The following is a 24,989-nucleotide window of genomic DNA, read 5'->3' as shown; positions in this document are numbered from 1 at the left end:
TCACCCTGTCAGTGTGTGTGAGGGTGTGTGTCACTCTGTGTGAGGCTGTGTGTGTTAGGGTGTGTGTCACCCTGTGTGTCTGTGTGAGGCTGTGTCTCACCCTGTCTGTGTGTGTGTCACCCTGTGTGTCTGTGTGAGGGTGTGTGTCACTCTGTCTGTGCGAGGCTGTGTGCCACCCTGTCTGTGTGTGTGTGTGAGGGTGTGTGTCACCCTGTGTGTCTGTGTGAGGGTATGTCTCACCCTGTCTGTGTGTGAGTGAGGATGTGTGTCACTCTGTCTGTGCGAGGCTGTGTGCCACCCTGTCTGTGTGTGTGTGTGTGTGAGGGTGTGTGTCACCCTGTGTGTCTGTGTGAGGGTATGTCTCACCCTGTCTGTGTGTGAGTGAGGATGTGTGTCACTCTGTCTGTGCGAGGCTATGTGCCACCCTGTCTGTGTGTGTGTGTGTGTGTGTGAGGGTGTGTGTCACCCTGTGTGTCTGGGTCACTGTGCTGACAGCGCCCTCCCTCCCACGCCAGTATTGCAGTTTGATTCGCTTTGACTTCCTCTTCCTCCTTGTTCCTTGTAAGCTCTCAGCCCTGATCTCATTCAGTTCCCCGGGGGTTCCCAGGCTGTTCGCCGCGATACAGGACTCAGTGGGAGCGGGGACAGAGAGGCTGCAGATCCCCTGAGCCCCGGGAGAGCAGCGTGAACACAGCGAGCCCTCTCTCTGCCTGTCCCCCGGGTGAGCAGGAGCCCAGCGTTTGGTGAGTCCATTTGGAGGCGATTAAATTCCGGCCAGAACCGAGACCTCACACGGGAGACAAAAGGGAGCAGGCAGGAGAAGTGTTGAACTGGGAAAGCAAAGTGGTAAAAGTGTCAGAAATAGGCAGGGAACCTGGCAGTGTAACAACAATGACCAGCAATCAACCCGAGTGGGAAATCGATGGCATTTTTTTTAAAAAAACATAGTGTACGTGCGTGTGAGCAAAGCAGAGAGGCAGACACACAGACAGAGAATTAGCATGTGTAAGAGGGGAGTGTGGAGATGAATGAATATTGGGTCCACCCGGGTATGAGAAAAGGAGGCAGCAAAATGAGGGTCAGACGGGGCAAAAAAAAATCTTATCAGTGGGATGTCTGAGAATGAATGTGCAAGAGTGTGTGAATATGTGCCCCAGCTTTGATCAGGGTGTGTGTCCTGTACAGATGAGTGTGAGGGCCACTCTCAATGGTTGGAGGGGGCTGTCTGTGAGTTTTTGGGAAGATCAATGAGCGAAGCCCATTGAGAAAGAGTGAAAAATCTGTGCACGTACAGCGACAGGAGCCTGAGAGAATCAGAAACTCGTGAATCAGGCAGGTTCCAGACAGAAATCCGCACATTTCTGGAAAGTAATGACCATCGAGGGATACACAGAGAGTGCCAAAAAGTGGCTTTAAGGTATATGATCAGTCATGATCTAATTGAATGTCAGAGTGGGCATCATGGGCCGAATGGCTGACAGTGCGCCTATTCCCCTGTTTTCAAATTGAGCGAGTTTGACAGAATCAGTGGGCAAGGATTATGACTAAACGGGTGTGAGAGGCTGTACTGAGTGTGTAAAGCTGTGTAAAATGGTCTGAGCGTGAGCAATGTATAAGAGTGCAGGCTGCAGAAGGGGTACAGAAATACCTCATGAGTTTGCTCTAATAATAATCAAATATTGGTGAAATTTAAAATTAATGTGTTCATTTTTGACAATTAGGTTCTGTACAGAGCTTTATAGGGTCGATATTAGGGGCAGCAATCCTGCTCAGGAATTCTGCTTTATGCAGTAATGTTTAATATTTTGTCCGGTAACTACAGGTTAATCATACTGAAAGATTAATCTAGAGGGCCAGGCATTCAAATCCCACTGATGCAGCTGCTTAGATTGTTCTGAACAAATCCTGTAAATTGGAGCATTAGGGTCAGTGATGGGTTTGAGAGATTAACATTAGGGTCAGTGTTTCAACTCATGATGAGCTTTAAGATTTAGTACCTAGGTTGGGTAACTGCGTCAATTGTAGCGCTTAGGGTTTTTAGGGGTCAGTGATGGGGTTTAGAGTTTAATTTTAGAGTTAGTGATGGGATTTAGGGTTGAGTTTTGGGGTCAAGGTTTGTGTTTTGGGTTTAGTTTTAGAGTCAGTGATGGGGTTTAGGGTTTAGTCAGAATAATGATGGATTTAGCCATGATTAGTGATGGGGTTTAGGGTTCAGTGTTAGTGTCAGTAACAGGGTTAAGGGATTAGTCATGGGGTCAGGATTGAGGTCGAAGAGGGCAAATATATGCTGTGAGGGACTGGGATGGTTAGCACACGTTACCCTTAACCATGTTCCTGTGGGATTCACAGGCAATTCCAGGGCAATGGCCACAGCTTTGGGTCTAATTTCCCAAATGGTGGCCATGCAGGAAATTCAAAGCTTGCAAGAATGTGACACGCAGCTACTGCTCCCAGCAACAACTGGCAGACCGTACCTTCAGCAGGAAAACACTTTGCATTTCTCTAGCATCTTTCGCAGCTTCAAAGGATTTCAAAGCTGTTTGTAGTCATTGAAATGTTTCTGAAGTATTGTCAATGCAAGAAACATAACAGCGAAACTCTGTGCAGCAAACTCCTGCAAATAGCCAAAAGGTAACGAGCAGATAATCTGATTGTAGTCATGCTGGCTGGGTGACAAATCTTCAGCTCATTGACCTTGTTCTTAAAATAGTGCTGTGGAATCCTTCCCCTGACAGGGTAGACAGAAGACGGCACTTCTGACAGTGCAGCCCTCCTTCAGTACGGCACTGGGATTGCGTGCACTCAGGAGTCAGGGTCAATCCCATAACTTTGTAACTCAACCTTACTCGCCAAGCTAGTTCTGCACGAAAGGAAAGTAAAGAGAAGAACATTCTAGAAACACTTGTAGGAATTGATTTCCCGATGTGAAAGGATCTGTGGGACTGACTGGCCATAAAGCTGGAAACACACTGATGCAATTAACTGGTTCAAAAAGGAGCTGCACTAATTTCTGACTGGGAACAGGGAGATCATAGCTGGAGTGTACGCTTGGGAAGTGTAGGAGTTGTACAGTGGGGTTGTATGAGGACAGAAGCTGCTGTGGGAAAATCAGGGTTAAATGCATGCATTTTGAGAAGCCTAAAGAGGTGGGTGTACATTGTACAGGAATAGAAAGAGATCAGCATTTTTTTTTTAAATGTACAAGAACTCTCCCAGCTTTAGACATCTGCATTGCAGCAAACCAGGCTGCACACTTCACAACACACTCCCCTTCCCTGGTACCCCAATGTCAACTAGATCGTATCATGGTTTCCAGTCTCTCAATGGACAACATACAGGCATCCCTCAAAGACCTCTGTCTTCCCCATTCCACCTCTGACACACCTTCAGGGTTAAATCAAAACAGTTAATTTTCTCTTTTCCCAGTTTAACGAGGGTCTTTCACTGGAACAGTACTGCACCAGGCAAAGTAATGATAAATGTAAGCTTTGGGATGAGTTCACCCGAACTGAACCACAGCTATATCTCAGGTATTGTTGGTTGACACTATTAGCACTCTACTAAAAATTGCTCATCCAGCCAAATCCATTTCGCTAAAATCTAATTGCTCACCTACTCCAAGTCCACTGTCAGGATGTAATTTGATTGACGCCCTCAAAACATCACAGGCTGCTTTGTCGATATGAATCAGATCAAGACAGCAGCATAAGTACGACAAAAACCGTGTCTTTAGCCCCCTCCTTTCACCTTGAACAAAAAGATTCCTCCAACACCTGATCTGAGGTACAAAGATGGTGCAGTTTGAAGTCTATAAGGGCTTCTTGCTGTTGCAGCCCTTCAGTTACATGGACAGCAAATTGAAGGCCTAGCAGGTGCTGAAATCATTTGACCCTTTCTTTACTCGACTTGATTTTCCGCTGAAGCATATGTGGACCAGCTGGTCACCAAATAGTTACAGCTCAGAAACAGGCCATTCAGCTCATCATTTCCCCCCCAGCTGAGCAACTCACTTAGTGCCATTCTCCCACCTTCTTTCAGTTGAATCTGCCTCCTTCCCAAACTCTCGGGTAGGGTTCTCTGCAATGCTCGCTGCATCTTTTGCTAATCCACTCAGATCTATTCCCTATCATTCCTGATCCTTTCACAAGAGGGAACAGTTTCTCTCTACCTATTCTGTCTAATTCCCTGCTGATTGTGAACACCTCAATCAAATATCCTCTCAATATTCTTTTCTCCAAGGAATATAGTCCTAAATTCTCCAATCTATCCATGTCACTGAAGTTCCTCGTCACTGGAAATATTCATGTGAATCTTTTCTGCATTCTGTCCAATGCTTTCACATCCATCTTCAGTGTAATGCCCAGAACTGTACACAGTCCTCCAGTTTAGGTCTAACTAGTATCTTACACAAGTTCACCTCCATGCTTTTGTATTCTGTGACCTGACTGATAAAGCCGAAGATATTATTTACCTTATTAACTGCTCTGTCCACCTGTCCTACCACTCACCTCTCAACTATAACATAAATGCTGCCCCCTCCACAGTTCACTTCAGCTCTGAAGAGTCGTCTCAATTTGAATCGTTACCTCACTGCCCCTTCATGAAACTGCCTGACCCACGGTGATCTTCAGCATTTTTGTTGTCAGTTCAGATTCCAGTATCTGTTCCTGCCACCTTCAATGATCTGTGCACAAATACACCTGGGTTCCTCTGGTTCTAACCCCTTTTAGAATTATACTTTTCGAATTATTTCTTTTTGTATCTGGCCACTGAAACCAACCACCTTAAAAGTCTCTGCATTCAACTTTATCTGCCACCTATCCACCCACCTCACAAACTTCTCTTATGTCTTTTGGAGTTCCATGCAGCCCTTCTCATAATTCACACAGTTTTCAAGTTTTTTTATCATCTGCAAACTTGAAAACTTTGGAACAGCCAACTTGTACACTGTGGTCTCTGTCATTAATACAGAGACTTCCTCTAGCACTTCATTCCACACGAATCACTCTCTGTGTAAAAAATGTTATCCCTCATGTCCTTTTTAAAACTTTCTCCTCTCACTTTAAAACTATGCCCCCTCGTTTTGGACTCTTCCCCCCCCCTCCAATCCTAGGGAGAAAAAACCTTGTCATTCCCCTTATCTATACCCCTCATGACCTCTCTAAGGTCGCCCCTCATCCTCCTCCGCTCCAGTGAAAAACATCCTGGCCTAGTTTAATAATTACTGACCCAGTAGAACTGCACCATGCACCTTCCTCCAACCTGAAAGACATCCAATTATAACTATAGCTTCCTGTTTACTGTCAATCAACCAAATTTGTTTCCAAATTGCCGTTCTCCCTTTTATAAATTTTGTTGTGTACAATTTCTTTTTGAAGTCTATGTTCATCACGTCAATTGCACTGCCCTCGTCAGAGGTATACTTGTTACTTGTCATCTTAAACCCTAAAGAAACAAAATTTGTATTTTCATCGTGCCTTCATAAGTGCTTGGAGAAAGTGAGGACTGCAGATGCTGGAGATCAGAGCTGAAAAATGTGTTGCTGGAAAAGCGCAGCAGGTCAGGCAGCATCCAAGGAGCAGGAAATTTCCTGAAGAAGGGCTTATGCCTGAAATGTCAATTCTCCTGCTCCTTGGATGCTGCCTGATCTGCTGCGCTTTTCCAGCAACACATTTTTCAGCATAAAGTGCTTTCCAGTCAATATATTATGATTGAAACGTAATCACTGGTGTCGTGTAGGAAACAGAGTAGCTAGCTTGTACACAGAAAGCTTCCTTAAACAGCAATAGGATTATGACTACCATTCAGGAATCTTGATTGAGAGATAAATATTGGCCAGGATACCAGGGGTACTTCCCATCCAATTCCTAGAAATGGTACCATGTGATCTTTTGCACCTTTTACATGAAATACAGAATAGTATCACACCAAAAGGTATCAGTTCAATAATTCCTCAGAATTCACCCCACCAACAGTGCGACACTCCCTCAGAACTGACTCTCTGACAGTGCGGCACTCCCTCAGCACTGACCCTCCAACAGTGCAGCACTCCCTCAGCACTGATCCTGCAACAGTGCAGCACTCCCTCAGCACTGACCTTGCAACAGTGCAGCATTCCCTCAGCACTGACCCTCTGACAGTGTGCCCGTTCCCCAGTACTGACCCTTTAACAGTGCGACCCTTGCTTAGTCTGGCATTGGGAGTGTTTAGATTTTATGCTGAAGTCTTTGGTGTGACCCCATGATGTCTATCCTGAAGGTGAGAGTGCTGAAACTGTGCCCTTATGTAACAAACTAGATTCTGGGAGGGACCCAGAGGACTGGAAAGTCACTCAAGTGACACACCCGTTTAAATAGAGAGTAAGGCAAAAGACTTAAACTACAGACCAATTACCCTAACGTTGGTCGTGGATAAGGTCTTGGAATCCATTGTGAAGGATGTGATTTCTGATTACTTCAAGTGTACAGTAAAATAAGGCAGAGTTAGGATAGGTCATGCCTGACAAATCTGCTAGAACTCTTTGAGAAGGTAATGAACAGGTTAGATCAAGGAGAGCCAATGGATGTTATCTATCTGGGTGTCAAGTAGGCCTTTGACAAGGTGCGGCACTGGAGCCTACTGAGAAAGATAAGGGCCCATGGTGTCACAGGCAAGGTGCGCACATGGATAGAAGCTTGGCTATCTGGCAGAAAGCAGAGAGTGGGGATAAAAGGGTCCTTCTCAGGATGGCAGCCAGTGACAAGTGATGTTCCACAAGGCTCAGTAATTGGACCACAACTTTTTACTTTATATATTAATGATCTGGATGAAGGAACTGAGGGCATTCTGGCTAAGTTTGCAGACGATGCAAAGATCGGTAGAGGGGCAGGTAGCATTGAGCAGGAGAGGAGGCTGCAGAAGGATTTGGACAGGTTAGGAGAGTGGGCAAAGAGGTGGCAGATAGAATATAAAGTGGGAAAGTGTGAGGTCATGCGCTTTGGTCAGAAGAATAAAGGTGTGGACTATTCTCTAAATGGGAAGAATATTCAGAAATCTGAAGTGCAAAGAGACTTTGGCGTTCTAGTCCAGGATTCTCTCAAGGTAAACTTGCAGGTTGGGTCAGTAGTTAGGATGGCAAATGCATTTATTCTGAGAGGAGTTGAGGATTAAAGCAGGGATGTATTTCTGAGGCTCTATGAGGTTCTGGTCAGACCACATTTGGAGTATTGTATGTGGTTTTGGTACCCATGTCTGAGGAAGGATGCATTGGCCCTGGAGCAGGTTCAGAGGATGCTCATGAGGATGGTCCCAGGAATGAAAAGTTTTACGTATGAGGAATGTTTGAGGACTCTGGGTTTATACATGATGGAGTTTAGAAGGATGAGGGGGGATCTAATTGAAATTTACTGAATACTGAATGGCCTGGACATAGTGGATGTTGGGAAGTTGTTTCATTGGTGGGAGAGACTAGGATCCAAGGGCACAGCCTTTGAGTAAAGGGAAGACCTTTTAGAATGGAGATCGGGAGAAACTTCCTCAGGCAGAGAGTGGAGAAGCGATGGAATTCATTGCCACAGAAGGCTGTAGAGGCCAGGTCATTGAGTATGTTCAAGACTGAGATAGATATGTTCTTGATTGTCATGGGATCAAAGGTTACGGGGAGAATAGGGTTGAGAAACTTATCAGTCATGATTGAATTGTGGAGAAGACTCAATGGGCTGAATGGCCTAATTTCTACTCCAATGTCTTATGGTCTTAAACAGTGAACAATCATCTTGCTGGAGTCCCCTATCTCCCAACAACAAATCAAACCATTGGAACAATATTAAGCACTCAAGGCTTTTTAAATTCATTAACAGGATAAGAGCATCATTGGTTAGGCCAATATTTATTGCCCAGAGGACAGTTAACAGTCAACCAAATTGTAGTGAGTCTGGAGTTATACCTAGGCCGGACCAGGTAAGGATGACAACTTTCCTTCCCTCAAGAATGTTTATGAACCTGACAATTGACAGTGATTTTGTGGTCAGCACTAGACTCTTAATTCCAGATTTCTTTCTTGCCATGGTGGGATTTGAACCCAGATTCCCAAACTTATATCATCTATAACCACAGGTGAAATACCAGAGGCCTGGAGGGTGGCTAATGTTGTGCCTTTATTTAAGAAATACTGTAAGGAGAAGCCTGGGAACTATAGACATGTGACCCTGACATCAGTGGATGAGTTGTTGGAGGTAATTTTGAAAGATTGGATTCATAAGTTTTTTTTTAGATTAGATTACTCACAGTGTGGAAAAAACCCCTCTGAACCAGACCCATTCCCCTACATTTACCCCTTCATCTAACATTACGGGCAAGTTAGCATGGCCAATTCACCGAACCACATTTTTGGAGAGGCAAGGATTGATTAGGTATAGTCAGCATGGCTTGTGTGAGGGAAATTGTGTCTTACAAACCTGATTGAGTTTTTTGAGGCTGTAACCAAAAAGATTGATGAAGGCAGATCTTACGGTGTTGTTTACATGGACTTTAGTAAAACCTTTGACATGGTAGACTAATTAGTAAAGTTAGATTACCTGGGATTCAGGGTGAACTAGCCAACTGGATTTAAAATTGGCTTAACAAAAGGAGATAGAGGGTGATGGTGGACAGTTATTTTTCCAATTGGAGGCTCGTGACCAGCAGTGTTCTGCAGGAATCAGTACTGGGTCCATTTTTGTTTGTAATTTATATAAACGATCTGGATGAGAACATTGGAGACATGGTTAGTAACTTTGTAGATGACACCAAACTTGTTGGTATGGTGGGTATTGAAGAAAGATATCTAAGATTCCAAAGCAATCTTGATCAGTTGGGTCGATAGGTTGAGCAGTGGCAATTGGAGTTTAATTTGGACAAATGAAAGGTATTGCATTTTGGTAAAACAGACAAGGGCAGGACTTATACAATTAATGATAGGACCCTGGGTATTGTTGTAGAACCGAGAGATCTAGGGGTTCAGGTGCATTAGCTTTGAAATTTGTGTCATAGATAGACAGGATGATAAAGAAGGCATTTAGCATGCTTGTCTTCATTGCTCAGACCTTTGAGTATAGGAGTTGAGACGTCATGTTAAGGTTGTACAGGACACTGGTGAGGCCTCTTCTGGAATACTGTGTCCAGTTCTGGTCCCCCTATTATAGGAAAGAGAAGGTTCTGAAAAGATTTACCTGGATGTTGCTGGAAATTAGGGGTTTGAGTTATAAGAAGAGGATGGATAGGCTGGGACTTCTTTCAGTGGAGTGTAGGAGATCGAGGGCTGACCTTATAGAGGTTTATGAAATCATGAGGCATTGATAAAGTGAATAGCAAAGGTCTTTTCCCTAGGGTGGGGAAGTTCAAAACAAGGGACATATTTTTAAAGTGAGATAAGAAAGTTTTAAAAACAATGTGAGGGCAACTTTTTCCACAGAGAGTGGATGAAGGTATAGTTACAACATTTGAAAAATCATTTGGATAAGTACATGAATAGGAAAGGTTTAGAGGGATATGGGCCAAATGCAGGCAAATGGGACTAGTTTAGTTTCGGAACATGGTCAGCATGGACGAATTGGACGAAAGGGTCTGTTTCCGTGTCGTATGATTCTATAACACTACCTGTTTCTCTGGATTAGTATTTGACTGATAACACCACCAGGCCATCATCTCCCTGAGAACGTTGTATGTGGTTGTTGAGCTCAGTGACTCTGACTGTCCCTCAGTGTGATGCAGGATATTCAACAAATCTAGCTCTGTCAGGGTCTGTCTCAGTCTATCTCTGTCCTTTCAGCTGTGTCTCAATAGGTCATTGCACATCACACCATCTCTCTGTGCATTTACCTATCTCACCATGTGGCAGAAAACCTGTTTCAGTCGATTTTTATGCTCATTCCTGGAACACTGGCATTTTTGCTAATGCCCAACATCAATTATATGTCCTTAACTGCCTACAAAGATGGTGACGCATCCTTCCATACCATGTAGTGCAAATGCAGCAGGAGTTTGACCCAATGACAATAAATCAAAAGTCACAACATTCCAAATTGGGATGGTACGTAGCTCAGAGAGGAGCTTGCAGGTGGTAGTGGTGTTCCCGGAAAACCTGCTGCACTCAGGCCGGCAAATGGACAACATTCCATCACACTCCTGATTGTTCTTTGCAGGTGATGGATAGGCTTTGGGGAATCAGGAGGTGAATTATTCCCTGCAGTTTGCTAGCCTAAGACCTGCTCTTGCAGCCACAGTATTTACACAGTCAGTCCAGTTCTGTTTATAGTCAATGATAACCTCCAAGATGTTGTTAGTGGTGAATTCAATGATGGTAACACCATTGAATGACAATGGTTAGATTCTCTCTTTTTGGAGATGGTCAGTTTCTGTGCAGTCATCACTTACCTCTTGACAGCCCAATGTTCCCTAAATTTTGCTGAAGATGGACACGGACCACCTCACTCTGTGGGGTCACGACCGGTAATGAAAAATTGGCAATCATCAGCAAACATCTCCACTTCTGGCCCAATGATGGAGAGAAGGTCATTGATGAAGCAGTTAAAGATGGTTTGGCCTAGGACACAACCTGAGGAACTCCTGCAGAGATGTCCTGGAGCTGAGATGGTTGACCTCGAGTAATCACAACCACCTTTTTATCCGCCAGAGCGTATTCCCCCAATTCCCATTGACATCAACCTGACTCAGGCTTCTTGACACTACACTTGGTCAAATGCTGTCTTTCTATTGTGGCAATAGGCATTCCCACCTCACCCCACCTCATCACAGTTCTTTCATTCTTGTTCAGATGAAGTCTGTAATGACATCTGGAGATGCATGGTCCAGGTAAATACACAGAGAGATGGTGTGACGCGCAGTGACCTATTGAGACTTGGCATAAAGGACAGAGATACACTGAGACAGACCCTGACAGAGCTGGATTTGCAGAAGGATCCTGCATCACACTAAGGCACAGCCAGAGTCACTGAGCTGTATAACCACATACAACATTCTTTAGGGAGATGATGGCCTAGTGGTGTTATCGGTCAGCTATTAATCCAAACTGAGAGTCAATGAGAAGGTTATTGAGGAGCAGATGCTGTCTGGTAGCACTGTCAATGACCTCTTGCTTTGCTTAGCTGACGGGACAGTGATTGGCTGAATGGGCTCATTCTGCTTTTACCTTGTTTGTGTTGGGGTTGAGGGTGGGTGGTGTTATTTGAGGTGATGAGCATTAGCAGAGAGTGAGCTATACTGTAACACTAGATTTCTTCATTGTGGTCACAACAGCTTCGAGTAGAGCTATCACTTCCCTCAGGAAACAGGAACTATTGAGTGCTGTTTGTACATTTGTTTTACTGTGATTGACAGTGCGCTCTGTGCACATTGACAGTCATGTTTCCTGCAGTACTACGCATCAGAAATATTTCATTGGCTGTGACAGATGTCTTTGGACCTGAGGTTGTGAAGGCATTAAATAAATGCAAACACATTTTGTTCTTTTTCAATTAGCAATGTATTAGATATAATTCTTTAGTATGCCTGTTGGCAAAAAGATATCTTAAGCTACGCCTCTCCCCCACCCCAATTGTGCAGATGATAATGCAGTTGGATATTTAACAACATGATGTGGCCTGAGTGAGTGCTAGTTCCACCTCAGAATGAGGTAGAGCCTCAGCTTAACATTTCATCTCTGACAATGAAGGACCCTCTCAACACTATCTGGCTAACAGTACTGCACTCGCTCACTACTGCTCTAACTGTGCATCACTGTATCAAAACCACTCCACTGACAGTGCGGCACTCAATCGTACTCATCTTCCAACAATGCGGCACTCCCTCAGCACTGACTCTCCAACAATATGACACTCCCACAGAATTGACCCTGCAACAATCGGCAGTCCCTCAGTGCTGACCCTCCAACAGTGTGGCACTCCTTCAACACTGACCCTCTGACAGTGCGGTGCTCCCTCAGCACTGACCCTCAGACTGTGCAGCACTCCCTCAGCGTTGACCCTCTGACAGTGCGGCACTCCCTCAGCACTGACCCTCTGACAGCATGATGCTCCCTCAAGACTGACCCTTCGACAGTGAAGCACTCCCTCAGCACTGACCAACCGACAGTGTGGCACTCCCTCAGCTCTGACCTTCTGACAGTGCGGCGCTCCCTCAGCATTGACCCTCCGACAGTGCGGCACTCCCTCAGCACTGACCCTCCAACAGTGCGGCACTCCCTCAGCACTGACCCTCTGACAGTGCGGCGCTCCCTCAGCACTGACCCTCTGACAGTGCGGCACTCCTTCAGCTGACCCTCCAACAGTGTGGTACTCCCTCAGCACTGACCCTCCGATAGTGCGGCATTTCCTCAGCACTGACCCTCTGACAGTGTGACACTCCATCAGCACTGACCCTCTGAGACTGAGGTGGTTATTCATTAATGACCCTCTAATAGTTCAGGACTCCATCAATACGTCCATCAGGAATCTCAACCTGACATTTGATTCTGATAACTCTGGCATGAAGTCAAACCCACAAACCACTCAGTCAGAATTGAGAATGCCATGCACTGAGCCAAGTTCAGGGTCAGTCCTTTATGGCACAGTTACTAGTTGTGCTGCTACTGCTGTTCCTGGTGAACAATAGAAATGACAAAGCCTTAAACTAAAATGTGAATGATGCAAAGATGGAAGTGATAATTCAAGAGAATAAGTATATCTTGTTTAGTTTTATAACAAGCAACTCCATCACTTTCCCCTGACATTCCGTGTAAACCATACCTTTGTCATAATATTTCAAATCTTATCACTTTCATAACAAACATGTTGCAGAAGTTTTAGGAATAGTTATGAAAACGAGGTTAACCGTTTTCTCTTGCTACATTCCTGGGGAGTGGGCACTTCCAACACTTCTTGCCTGGGCAATCTCATCTATATTTTGTTGGCACTGGCGTGTTCCTCTCACGTCCTTCCATCATTGATGGCCATGTTTTCAGCTGCCAGAGCCAGAAATTCTGGAATTCCGTCTTTAGGCAGTTGTACCCCTCTCTCCTTTCAGACTCTCCCATTATTTGATCACTTACAGTCAGAGAGACGTCCAACTCATCCATGCTGACCAGATATCCTCGATTAAGCTAGTCCCATTTGCCAGCATTTGGTCCAGACCCCTACAAACCCTTCTTTGTCCCAGTGTCTCCTCCTTTGGCTCAGTGTCCATGTTCAGTGAGAGCTTCCCGTGAAATGCTGTGGGGCATTTCATTTTATAAAGGCACTACATAAATGCAATGTGCATCAGTTATCCTAGTACTTTTTGGGCTGCTGTTGACAGGCGAGTGAGGTATGGGAATTGCAGGGGGTAGTCCCCTGTGAGTTCTCCAGCAATAAGTCCCACCAGAGTGGGCAACACAAGAGCAAACATACTGTGGCTAATCTGTGCTTAAATACAGCAGGCTTTACTCAGAAAGCAAGGCCATTTCAGCGGTCCAACATGAACATAATGGAGAGGTTTTTGTTTATTATTTGCATTTGTGGGATGTGGGTGTCATTGGCTGGGCCAGCATTTACTGCCCATCCCTAATTGCCCCTTGAGAAGGTGGGGGTGAGCTGCCTTCTTGAACAGCTGCAGTCCACCTGCTGTGAGTTGACCCACAATGCCCTTGGGGCAGGAATTGCAGGCTTTTGACCCAGTGACAGTGAAGGAAAAGCGATATATTTCCAAGTCAGGGTGGTGAGTGACTTGGAAGAGGACTTGAAGGGGGTTGTGTTCCATGTATCTGCTGTTCTTGTCCATCTGGGTTTGGAAGGATCTTTGGTGAATTTCTGCAGGTATTAGCAACTGGCTGCTATGTCGTAGAGACAGTAGGTTGTGTCCTATCTCTCAATAGTTCATGTGAACAACTCCATATAACTATCATTAGCTGATATTTCAACTTGTTTCTATCTTACTCAAGTCCCTTGCTTTGTAAACTGAGTTTTGCCCTTCCTGGGAAGGCAATGGCATATGGTCACCAGTAATCCAGAGACCCAGGCTACTGCTCTGCCGACATTGGTTCAAATCCTACCACGACAGATGGCAAAATGTGAATCAGTGAAAATCAGGAATTAAAAGCAGGTCTAATAATGACCAAGTAAACACTGTTGATTATCACTAAAAATCCTATCGATTCACTTCGATTGTTTAGGGAATGAAATCTGCCATTGCCTGGTCTGGCCTACATGTAACCCCAGACCCACGGCAATGTGGTTCAATAGTTCATACAGTCTGTACAATATGGAAACAGGCCATTTGGCCCAACAAGTCCATATGACTCTCTGAAGGGTATCCCACCCAGACCCGCAGCACCCCCATCCCTGGACACTGTGGGGCAATATAACATGGCCAATCCACCTAACCTGCACATCTTTGGACTGTGGGAGGAAACCCACGCAGACACAGGGAAAATGTGCAGACCCCACACAGACAGTCACCTGAGGCTGGAATTGAACCCAGGTCCCTGGCGCTGTGAGGCAGCAGTGCTAACCACTGTGCCACCATGCCACCCCATTCCTAACTTCTGAAATGCCACTCAGGACAATTAGGAATGGGCAACAGATGATGGTTCAGCCAGAGATGCCCACATCACATGAACAAATGGAAAAAATACTCATAAACTATGTTTGTCACTGTCACTATTTTTCCTGGAATCTGGAATTGTCTCTAATTACTGCTAAGTGTATATAAAAGTCAAACATTCACTCCTTTCCTGAAATACTGCAACTCCCAGTCGCATTGACTCACAGAATACATTCATGTATAAGGTGCTAAGTCCCAATATGACTTCGGCAGAATGAGTAAAAGCCAGGACCCATCCTGCCTGGTCAATGTCAGCTGAGATGGACAGTGCAGTAGGATGCTTCAGCCACTGACTCCCCACTCTCAGCCTGCAACTGCAGTTGGAACCTGTAAATTGTAAAAGCACTTGCCCATCAACTTCAGCATCACCTGCCCCTCACCCCAAGAAAGTGCTTTCCACCCAATGAGGTGCCTTAGAAGTGTAGCCTCTGTCATAGGGTAGGAAATGCAGTGACCAATTTGCACTCAGGAAGTTCCTAATCATAGCAATGTGATTAATGATGCAGATAGAGAGAAAAGAGAGAGATTTTTAATCAGTATTGAGGTTTGTGGGGAAAAGACAAGAAATTGAAGTTAAAGATTAACAGATGAGCCATGACTCGATGGCTGAATGGCCACCTCTGTTGCTATGTCTTACGGTCTCATAATGTGTTATTCATGACATTGGTTTGAGGGATCAGGGCTGTCAGGGCTATGGAGAAAGCCCCTGTTCTCCTCCTATTGGTACCAATGGTATCTAACAGTCCTGCCTGTGCAGCATTGCCTCAGCACTGCACTAGGTATGTCAGTTCAGACTGTGTGCTCAGGCCCCTAAAGTAAGACTTGTATCCAGACACAGTACTTTCAGCTTCTGAGCGTGAGAGGGATATTGAGTCATAAGTGACAAGCTGGGTGACTGCAGTGAAGGAAGTCATGCAGATGCAAGTAACTATGATTCTGTGTCAGGTTTTAGTTCTGTGGACACAGTCAACTTGTTGTCGATGGTGTGTAAAATGAGCTTCTGAAACTTCACCTTGTGGGTTTGTGGATGTTTTAGATTCCTCCATGCAGCTGTACCTAACTTCCTGCCTACCGATTACAGAGCTCTACAAATAGTCAGCTCGGATGTGGTCGCACAAATAGCACCGAGAATGGCGCCTCACATTCACTGCTGTGCGGTCTGCGCAGAAAACAAATTAGATAAACTGTGAAGAGGCAAGCAGTGCTGGGAATAGGCAGAGCTCCAAACCTCTAAAGTCAACAGTAGAATTTTCAATGAATGTAATCAGGCAGAGAGCGTGAAGATGGAAATCAGAACCAGACTGAAAAAAGGCTCTGATCATGTTTACAGGATCCTGGCAGGGGAGGAGGAGCAGCCCCAAGTCATAATCTACATGGACACCAACAACTTGGATATGAAGAGGGATGGGGATCTAAGGCAGAAATTCAGGGAGCTAGGGTGGAAGCTTAGAGCAAGAACAAACAGAGTTGTTGTCTCTGGTTTGTTGCCCGTGCCACATGCTAGTGAGGCAAGGAATAGGGAGAGAAATGAGGTGAACACAGTGGCAACAGGGATGGTGTAGGAAGGAGGGTTTTGGATTCCTGGATAATTGAGGCTTTTTCTTAGGTAGGTGGGACCTCTACAAACAGGATGGTCTTCAGCTGAACAAGAGGGGTACCACTATCCTGGGGGGAAATTTGCTAATACTGTTCAGGTAGGTTTAAACTAATTCAGCAGGGTGATGGGAATCTAAATTGTAGTTCAAGTATAGAGGATGCTGAGGGTAGGGAGGTCTGAAATAAGATTTCAGGGTTGCAAGAGGGCACCAGCAAGCAAGAGGTTGGTTTGAAGTGCGTCCATTTCAACTCCAGGAGTATCTGGAGTAAGGAGGGTGAACTTGCAGCATGGTTAAGTACCTGGGATTTCAATGTTGTGGCCATTTCAGAGGCATGGATAGAGCAGGGACAGGAATGGTTATTGCAGATTCCAGGATTTAGATATTTCAGTAAGAACAGAGAAAATAGTAAAAGAAGTGGGAGTGTGTCATTGTTAGTCAAGGACAGTATTACAGAAAGCTGCAGAAAGGATGTTTGAGGATTTGTCAACTGAGGTAGTATGGGCTGAGGTTAGAAACAGGAAAGAAGAGGTCACCCTGTTGGGAGTTTTCTATAGGTCTCTGAATAGTTCCAGAGATTTAGGAGAAAGGATAGCAAAGATGATTCTCGATAGGAGCAAAAGTGACAGGCTAGTTGTTATGGGGGACTTTAACTTCCCAAATATTGACCAGGAATGTTGTAGTTCAAGAATTTTGGTGGGTCAGTTTTTGTCCAGTGTGTGCAGGAGGGTTTTCTGACACAGTGTGTAGACAGGCCAACAAGGGGCCAGGCCAAATTAGATTTGGTACTGGGTAATTAACCCAGCCAGATATTAGATTTGGAGGTAGGTGAGCCCTTTGGTGATAGTGACCACAGTTCAGTTCTGTTTACTTTAGCGATGGAAGGGGATAGGTATACACCGGATGGCAAGAGCTACAGCTGGGAGAAAGGCAATTATCATGCGATTTGACAAGATTTAGGATGCATAAGATGGGGAAAGAAACTGCAGGGAATGGTCACAATAGAAAGTGGAGATTATTCAAGGAACAGCTGAAAGAAAACAGAGGGTATTGTGTGTCCTTGATAAGTATGTACCGGTCAGACAGGGAGGAAGTTGTCAACCGGAGGAGCAGTGGTTTACGAAGGAAGTTGAATGTCTTGTAAAAAGGAAGAAGAAGGTTTATGTTAGGATGAGATCTGAAGGCTCAGTTAGGGTGAGTGAGAGTTACTAGGTAGCCAGGAAAGACCTAAAGAGAGAGCTAACACAAGCAAGGAAGAGACATGATGAGTTATTGCCGGCTAGAATTAGAGAAAATCATAAAGCATTCTATAAGTATGTAATGGATAAAAGAATGACTTGAGTAAAATTAGGGCCAATCAAGGACAGAAATGGGAAGTTGTGCTTGGAGTCTGAAGAGATGGAGGAGCACTAAATGAATATTTTTCGTCAGTATTCACACTAGAAAAAGACCATGTTGTCAAGGAGAATACTGAGAAACAGGCTACTAGACTAGATGGGATTGAGGTTCACAAGGAGGAGGTGTTAGAAATTCTTAAAAGTGTGAAAGTAGATTTATCCTAGGGCTCTCTGGGAAGCTAGGGAGGAGATTGCAGAACCTTTGGCTTTGATCTTTATCTCATCATTGTTTATAGGAAAAGTACCAGAAGTGATTAGATTAGATTCCTTACAGTATGGAGACAGGCCATTTGACCCAACAATTCCACACCAACCCTCCGAAGAGGTAACCCACCCAGACCCATTCCCCTACCCTATATTTACCCCTGACTAATGCACCTAACACTGTGGGCAATTTAGCATGTCCAATTTACCTAACTTGCACATCTTTGCACTGTGGGAGGAAACCAGAGCACCTGGAGGAAACCCATGCAGACACAGCCAGAACATGCAAACTCCACACAGACAGTCACCCGAGGTGGGAATTGAACCCGGGTCCCTAGTGCTGTGAGGCAGCAGTGTTAACCACTTAGCCACTGCGCCGCCCTGTGTTGCTCCTCCCCTCCCCTCCCCTCCCCTCCCCTCCCCTCCCCTCCCCTCCCCTCCCCTCCCCTCCCCACCCCAGCCCACCCCTCCAGAAATCTGAAGGATAGCAAATGTTGTCCCCTTGTTGAACAAGGGGAGTAGACCAACTAGGAGAAAGTGAGGGCTGCAGATGCTGGAGACCAGAGTTGAAAAATGTGGTGCTGGAAAAACACAGCAGGCCAGGCAGCATCTGAGGAGCAGGAGAATTGACGTTTCGGGCATACGCCCTTCTTCAGGAAGTAGAGACAACCCTGATAATATAGACCAGTAAGCCATACTTCGGTTTTGGGTAAAGTTTTGGAAAGGATTATCATCATCTAGAAAGGAATAATTTGATTAGTGATAGACAACACAGTTTTGTGAAAGGTAAGTTGTGCCTCACAAACCTTAATGAGTTCTTTGAGAAGGTGACCAAACAGGTGGATGAGGGTAAAGTGGTTGATCTGGTGTATATGGATTTCAGTAAGGGGTTTGATAACGTTCCCCACAGTAGGCTATTGTACAAAATATGGTGGTAAGGGATTGAGGGTGATTTAACGGTTTGGATTAGAAATTGGCTAGCTGAAAAAAGACAGGGGAGTGTTTGATGGGAAATGTTCATCCTGGAGTTCAGTTACTAGTGATGTTACACAAGGATCTGTCCTGGGGCCACTGCTGTTTATCATTTCTATATATGACCTGGATGAGGGCATAGAAGGATGGATTAATAAATTTGCGGATGACACTAAAGTCGGTGGAGTTGTGGACAGTGCGGAAGGATGCTGCGGGTTACAGAGGGACATAGATAAGCTGAAGAGCTGGGCTGAGAGGTGGTAAATGGAGTTCAATGAGGAAAAGTGTGAGGTGATTCACTTTGGAAAGAGTAACAGGAATTCAAAGTACTGGGCTGATGGTAAGATTCTTGATTTGGAGATGCCGGTGTTGGACTGGGGTGTACAAAGTTAAAAATCACACAACACCAGGTTATAGTCCAACAGGTTTAATTGGAAGCACACTAGCTTTCTGAGCACCGCTACTTCATCAGACAACCACCTGATGAAGGAGGGCCGCTTCGAAAGCTAGTGCACTTCCAGTTAAACATGTTGGATAATAACCTGGTTTGTGTGATTTTTAACTTGGTAAGATTCTTGGTAGTGTAGATGAGCAGAGAGATCTGGGTGTCCATGTACATAGTAAAAAATGAGGTCTGCAGATGCTGGCGATCACAGCTGCAAATGTGTTGCTGGTCAAAGCACAGCAGGCCAGGCAGCATCTCAGGAATAGAGAATTCGACGTTTCGAGCATAAGCCCTTCATCAGGAATAATCCCAGAGCTTATTCCTGATGAAGGGCTTATGCTCGAAACGTCGAATTCTCTATTCCTGAGATGCTGCCTGGCCTGCTGTGCTTTGACCAGCAACACATTTGCGTCCATGTACATAGACCACTCAAAGTTGCCACCCAGGTTGACAGGGTTGTTAAGAAGGTATATGGTGTGTTAGCTTTTATTAGTGCAGGGATCGAGTTTCAGAACCATGAGGTCATGCTGCAGCTGTACACAACTCTGGTGCAGCCGCACGGGGACTATTACATGCAATTCTGGTCACCGCATTATAGGAAGGATTTGGAAGCTTTGGAAAGGGTTCAGAGGAGATTTACTCAGATGTTGCCTGGTTTGGAGGGAAGGTATTACGAGGAAAGGCTGAGGGACTTGAGTCTGTTTTCATTAGAGAGAAGGTTGAGAAGTGACTTAATTGAGACATATAAGATAATCAGAGAGTTGGATAGGGTGGACAGTGACAGCCTTTTTCCTCAGATGGTGATGGCTAGCATGAGGGGATATAGCTTTAAATTGAGGGGTGATAGATATAGGACAGATGCCAAAGGCAGTTTCTTTACTCAGAGTAGTAGGAGCGTGGAATGCACTGCCTGCAACAGTTGTAGACTTACCAACTTTACGGGCATTTAAGTGGTCATTGATAAACATATGGGTGAGAATGGAATAGTGTAGGATAGATGGTCTTCGGTTTGGTTGCACAGGTCAGTGCAACAACGAGGGCCGAAGGGCCTGTACTGTGCTGTAATGTTCCATATTCTAAGTAATGATAATGTATTTAACCTGTGGGTTGTGTCGACAGGTTGACCCTCCTGCCACTGGAAGCAGTCACCATAGACGCAGATATAAAATAATTGGCCAACAACTCAGGTAGGAGATGAGATCTCGATTGTTACTGACCAAGTTGTTGTGGTCTGGGATACACTGTCTGGAAGGGCAGTGGAAGCAGATTCAATTTGTAATGTCCAGAATACATAAAGGGTAAATATTAAGAGTGAATAAAACAAGTTGGGCAATGGGGAGAGAGCAGGAGAGCGAGACCGAGGGAGTGACCATGAAATAATTGTATTGAGAGTGCGGTGCTGGAAAAACACAGCAAGTCAGGCAACATCCGAGGAGCAGGAGAATCCATGTTTCGGGCATAAGCCCTTCATCAAGACCTTTTGCCCAAAACGTCAATTTTCCTGCTCCTCGGATGTTGCCTGACCTGCTGTGCTTTTCCAGCACCACACACTTGACTCTAATCTCCAGGATCTGCAGTCCTCACTTTCTCCTAAATAACTGTACGGCTAATGCTCTATTTCCCACCCTCCCTTAACTACCTGGGCGCAGATTACATTCCAGCCGGAATTTCTCGTGGTGATTAAATAATTCGATTTTGTGAATTTCTGAACCAGACTGTTCACCCTCCTCCACTGCCCCCTCCCCCTCAACTTGAACTGCAGCCTTTATTCTGTTTCCTTAATTATTGTGAAGATGTCAGCATTCCAAAACCACAGCCGCACCAGTTACACAACTGACTGGGGAGAGACAGGTGACTCCTGGACATTTTGGATATTGGTTATTGCTCAAACATGTTGGAATCACATCTGGATTCAGATAAAGCACATGAAAGCACATGGAGCAAGAGAGACCAGGGAGCAGGAGGGATTGGGAAGCAGTCCCAGTGTGGGAGGGATTGGAATACAGAGTCAGAGTGGTAGGGATTGGGAAGCAGACCCAGAGTAGGAGAGATTGGGGTACAGAGCTGGAGTGGGAGGGATTGGGGTACAGTGCTGGAATAGGAGGGATTGGGAAGCAGACCCAGAGTAGGAGAGATTGGGGTACAGAGCCAGAGTGGGAGGGATTGGGATACAGTGCCGGAATGGGAGGGATTGGGAAGCAGACTCAGAGTAGGAGAGATTGGGGTACAGAGCTGGAGTGGGAGGCATTGGGATACAGTGCCGGAATGGGAGGGATTGGGAAGCAGACCCAGACTAGGAGAGATTGGGAGACAGTACTTTTCTCATCCAATAGTGTCCAACAGAGAGCCTGAAATCAATTGGAAACTAGGCAGCAAATGACAGTTCTCCATTGGCTATGGGGAGAATTGGTGTGTATCTATGTACTTGTTTCTCTGTAGGGAATAAATAATGGGTATGTCAGACATCCATGATGTGTAAGTTGGAATAAAACTGACCAGAAAAGTACACATGTCCCTGCTGTTTCCCAAGTACCTTTTTGTCAAACAGTTCCTGGTCAGCAGGAAGTTGATACTGAACTGGGCAGCGATTAACTAAGAGGATATTTTCATAATCAGCAATGAGCCATTAACGCCGTGACACTTGTATCACTTTCCCTTCCTATCATCAATTCCATTTTCATTGTTTTGTCTCGATCCATAACTTCACACATTACTTGTAACTTGTTATGCAAACTGACAAGCTGAATGGATCCATGGAATCTATTCTGTGATCGATGCCCAATTCAGTCTCAGTAGAGACTCTAAAAGAGGAAGCAAAGCGATTCCTGAATCCCGCATTTTGGGGAAAGTAGGGGTATGGGAAAGTTGTCTGGAAATAATTCCGATGGTCATTCTCCCACTCATAAGGTTTGATCCTTGATCTGATACTCTGAAAGAGACTATGTGGTCATCACAGTTAAGAGATCTTGCTGTGTGACTGTTGGCAGCTACATTTCTCCTGCCACATCAGTGACAATGTTTAGTCCAGGGTCTTGAATGGAATCTTTCTCTCGAGATTGTCAGTAAAACTACCCCAGGAATAATTCACTCTGTGAATCATTGACAGGGCAATCTTTCTGCTCTCTCCCTTCCAGCTGCAGTTACACTGTGGGGTGGTGAGGATGGGAAAACAGAACAGCAAGCTGCGCCCCGAGGTGCTGCAGGATTTACGGGAAAACACAGAGTTCACGGAGAATGAGATCCAGGAATGGTACAAGGGATTTGTGAAGGACTGCCCCAGTGGATACCTGACGATGGAAGAGTTCAAAAAACTCTACGGCAACTTTTTCCCCTATGGCGATGCCTCCAAGTTTGCCGAGCATGTTTTCCGTACCTTCGACACCAATGGAGATGGCACAATAGACTTCCGCGAGTTCATCATCGCACTGAGTGTGACTTCCAGGGGTGGTTTGGAACAGAAGCTGAAGTGGGCTTTCAACATGTACGATGTCGATGGGAACGGTTACATCAGCAAATCTGAGATGCTGGAGATCGTCCAGGTATAAGATTCTCTGTCGAAACTAAGGGAGATTTCTTTATGTGGAACTCCTGCTCCTCTTGCTGCATCTTTAGTTAGTTTCTTCCTGTCTTGCCTCCTTGCAATTGCTCAAACTAAAATTCCTCCCTTTTTCCTACGGTGGCACAGTGGTTAGCACTGCTGCCTCACAGCGCCTGTAGACCCGGGTTCAATTCCCGACTCAGGCGACTGACTGTGTGGAGTTTGCACGTTCTCCCCGTGTCTGCGTGGGTTTCCTCCGGGTGCTCCGGTTTCCTCCCACAGTCCAAAGATGTGCAGGTCAGGTGAATTGGCCATGCTAAATTGCCCGTAGTGTTAGGTAAGGGGTAAATGTAGGGGTATGGGTGGGTTGCGCTTCGGCGGGTCGGTGTGGACTTGTTGGGCCGAAGGGCCTGTTTCCACACTGTAAGTCTAATCATTCTGACGCTGAAGCCTGGCAGTGGTGGGCTCATGATAGCAATGTAGAACCTTTTTTGCAGTGGTAGGATGGTCAGAAGAAACTAATTTAACATAATTGACACAAAAAGAGAGGAGACACGTGGAAATTGTTATTACACAGTTGTTGTTATCCATCATTGCTAAAAGGGAATTAGTTAAATACATAGAGTCATACAGCACAGAAACAAACCTTTCAGTCCAGCCAGTCCATGCCAAACATAATCCCAAACTAAACTAGTCCCACCAGCTCCTTATATGAACAGTAAAAATTTACAGGACTGTGCAGGAAGAACAGGAGATGTGTACTAACTGGCTAGCTCTTCCAAGCAGCCAGCACAAGTATGATGAGCCAAATGGCCTCTACCACTCTGTAACGATTTAAGAAAATTCAATAACCTACATCACTAATAGTTGCTCATCATGTGAGTCAAAAGCGAATGGACTTTTATTTTCTCGCCAGTCCATGTGTTTAATGAAATCACCAAACCCCCACCACCTCCCCCCCCACCCCCCCACCACCTTCCCGCACTCCCCCCCCCCCCCACATCCCCCACCCCCAACCTCCACGTGACCTTCTTACCTCAACTGTTCCATCTGTTTTTGGATTGATTTACTTTGACAGTGACATTTGTTTTGTGAAGAGTGATATTTATTTCAGTGTTACTGTTGTCAGAACCAAGCTAACCGTAAATAATGCTCTCCAAACACTGTCTTGTCTCCTGTTGTTCTGTGGATTGGCCATTGCGGTGAGGCACCTTATGGTTTTATTGTCCTCGGACTGGCTATCTACAAGATGGTTTCATCAGTAATGAAGTTATCCGAGGATAAGGTGCCATTGCGGTGAGGCACCTTATCCTATGGAGCTGGTGTAAACATTGTTGTAATGCTGGGTAAGACTTGCTATCAGTCACAGGGGCTACCCAAATTTTGATGCCCCCTAACCAACGTAGCGTACACCTCTCCCCAGGTACAGGGTGCGATCAGCACACAACATGTTGGAGCCTGTGGTGCTAAAGTTGTCTGAATTTGATTCAATTTCAGGTTATATTTTTAAGAAAAGCCTATAGAGACCTTACAGGCCAGGAGACTGTGCAACCTATTGAGTTGCATTGCTAGCTCTCGATGGAGCAGTTCAATTACTCTTCTTCTCCCCAGTCTATTCCTGTCACCCAGCAAGTCTTTTTCATTCAAATGCTCATCTAAATCCCTAATCAAATAATTTGCCTTCACCTCCATCACCCACACATGCAACAACAAGTTCTAGGAGTTACAAAATAAACTCTCGCAATGGTTTTATTGTCCTCGGACAGGCTATCTACAAGATGGTTTCATCAGTAATGAAGTTATCCGAGGATGAGGCTACCCCGGAGAAAAGAACAGAAAAAATCTTCCGTCAGATGGACACCAACGCAGATGGTAAGTGACAGCATGGTCAGTGAGCTACTCTTTACCTTTGTGAGCTGAGGTGGAGTAACTCGTATGCAGGTGGCACAATGGTAATGTCACCAGACCCATACTCCAGAGGTCCAGCTTATTGTCCTGGGGATATTTGTTCAAATCCCATTACGACACCTGCAGCTACTTGAATTCAGTTAATAAATCTGGAATACAGACCTAGTTCACTCACCCCCTTTAGGGAAGGAAATCTGACATCCTTCCCAGTCTACATGACAGTCTAGACCCACGGCAAGGTAGTTGATTCTTAACTCGCTCTAAAGTGGACTAGCAAGTTCATGGGCAATGAGGGATGGGGAGAAAGTCCTGGCCCTACTAATGATGCAACCACAATA

At 45.3% G+C, this 24,989-nt stretch overlaps 1 protein-coding gene across 2 annotated transcripts in view; it reads left to right on the top strand.

Moving 5' to 3' along the window:
* Positions 1 to 569: 569 nt before the first annotated feature.
* The window catches only part of LOC132823024 (neurocalcin-delta-like), a 33,543-nt gene continuing 9,123 nt past the window's right edge, over positions 570 to 24,989 (top strand). The window contains exons 1-4 of one of the 2 annotated variants that reach the window (XM_060836558.1): positions 570 to 743; positions 20,325 to 20,392; positions 22,340 to 22,744; positions 24,510 to 24,615. In XM_060836558.1, coding sequence (XP_060692541.1) covers positions 22,367 to 22,744; positions 24,510 to 24,615 — 484 coding nt within the window. In that variant the 5' untranslated portion in view covers positions 570 to 743; positions 20,325 to 20,392; positions 22,340 to 22,366. The remainder of the gene's footprint in view (positions 744 to 20,324; positions 20,393 to 22,339; positions 22,745 to 24,509; positions 24,616 to 24,989) is intronic. The other variant, XM_060836559.1, reaches the window with a different exon arrangement.

The sequence above is a fragment of the Hemiscyllium ocellatum genome, chromosome 15 (genome assembly GCF_020745735.1).
Source record: "Hemiscyllium ocellatum isolate sHemOce1 chromosome 15, sHemOce1.pat.X.cur, whole genome shotgun sequence".
NCBI lineage: Eukaryota > Metazoa > Chordata > Chondrichthyes > Orectolobiformes > Hemiscylliidae > Hemiscyllium > Hemiscyllium ocellatum.
Note: the sequence above shows the minus strand (reverse complement) of the source record. Positions and strands in the feature narration are given on the sequence as shown.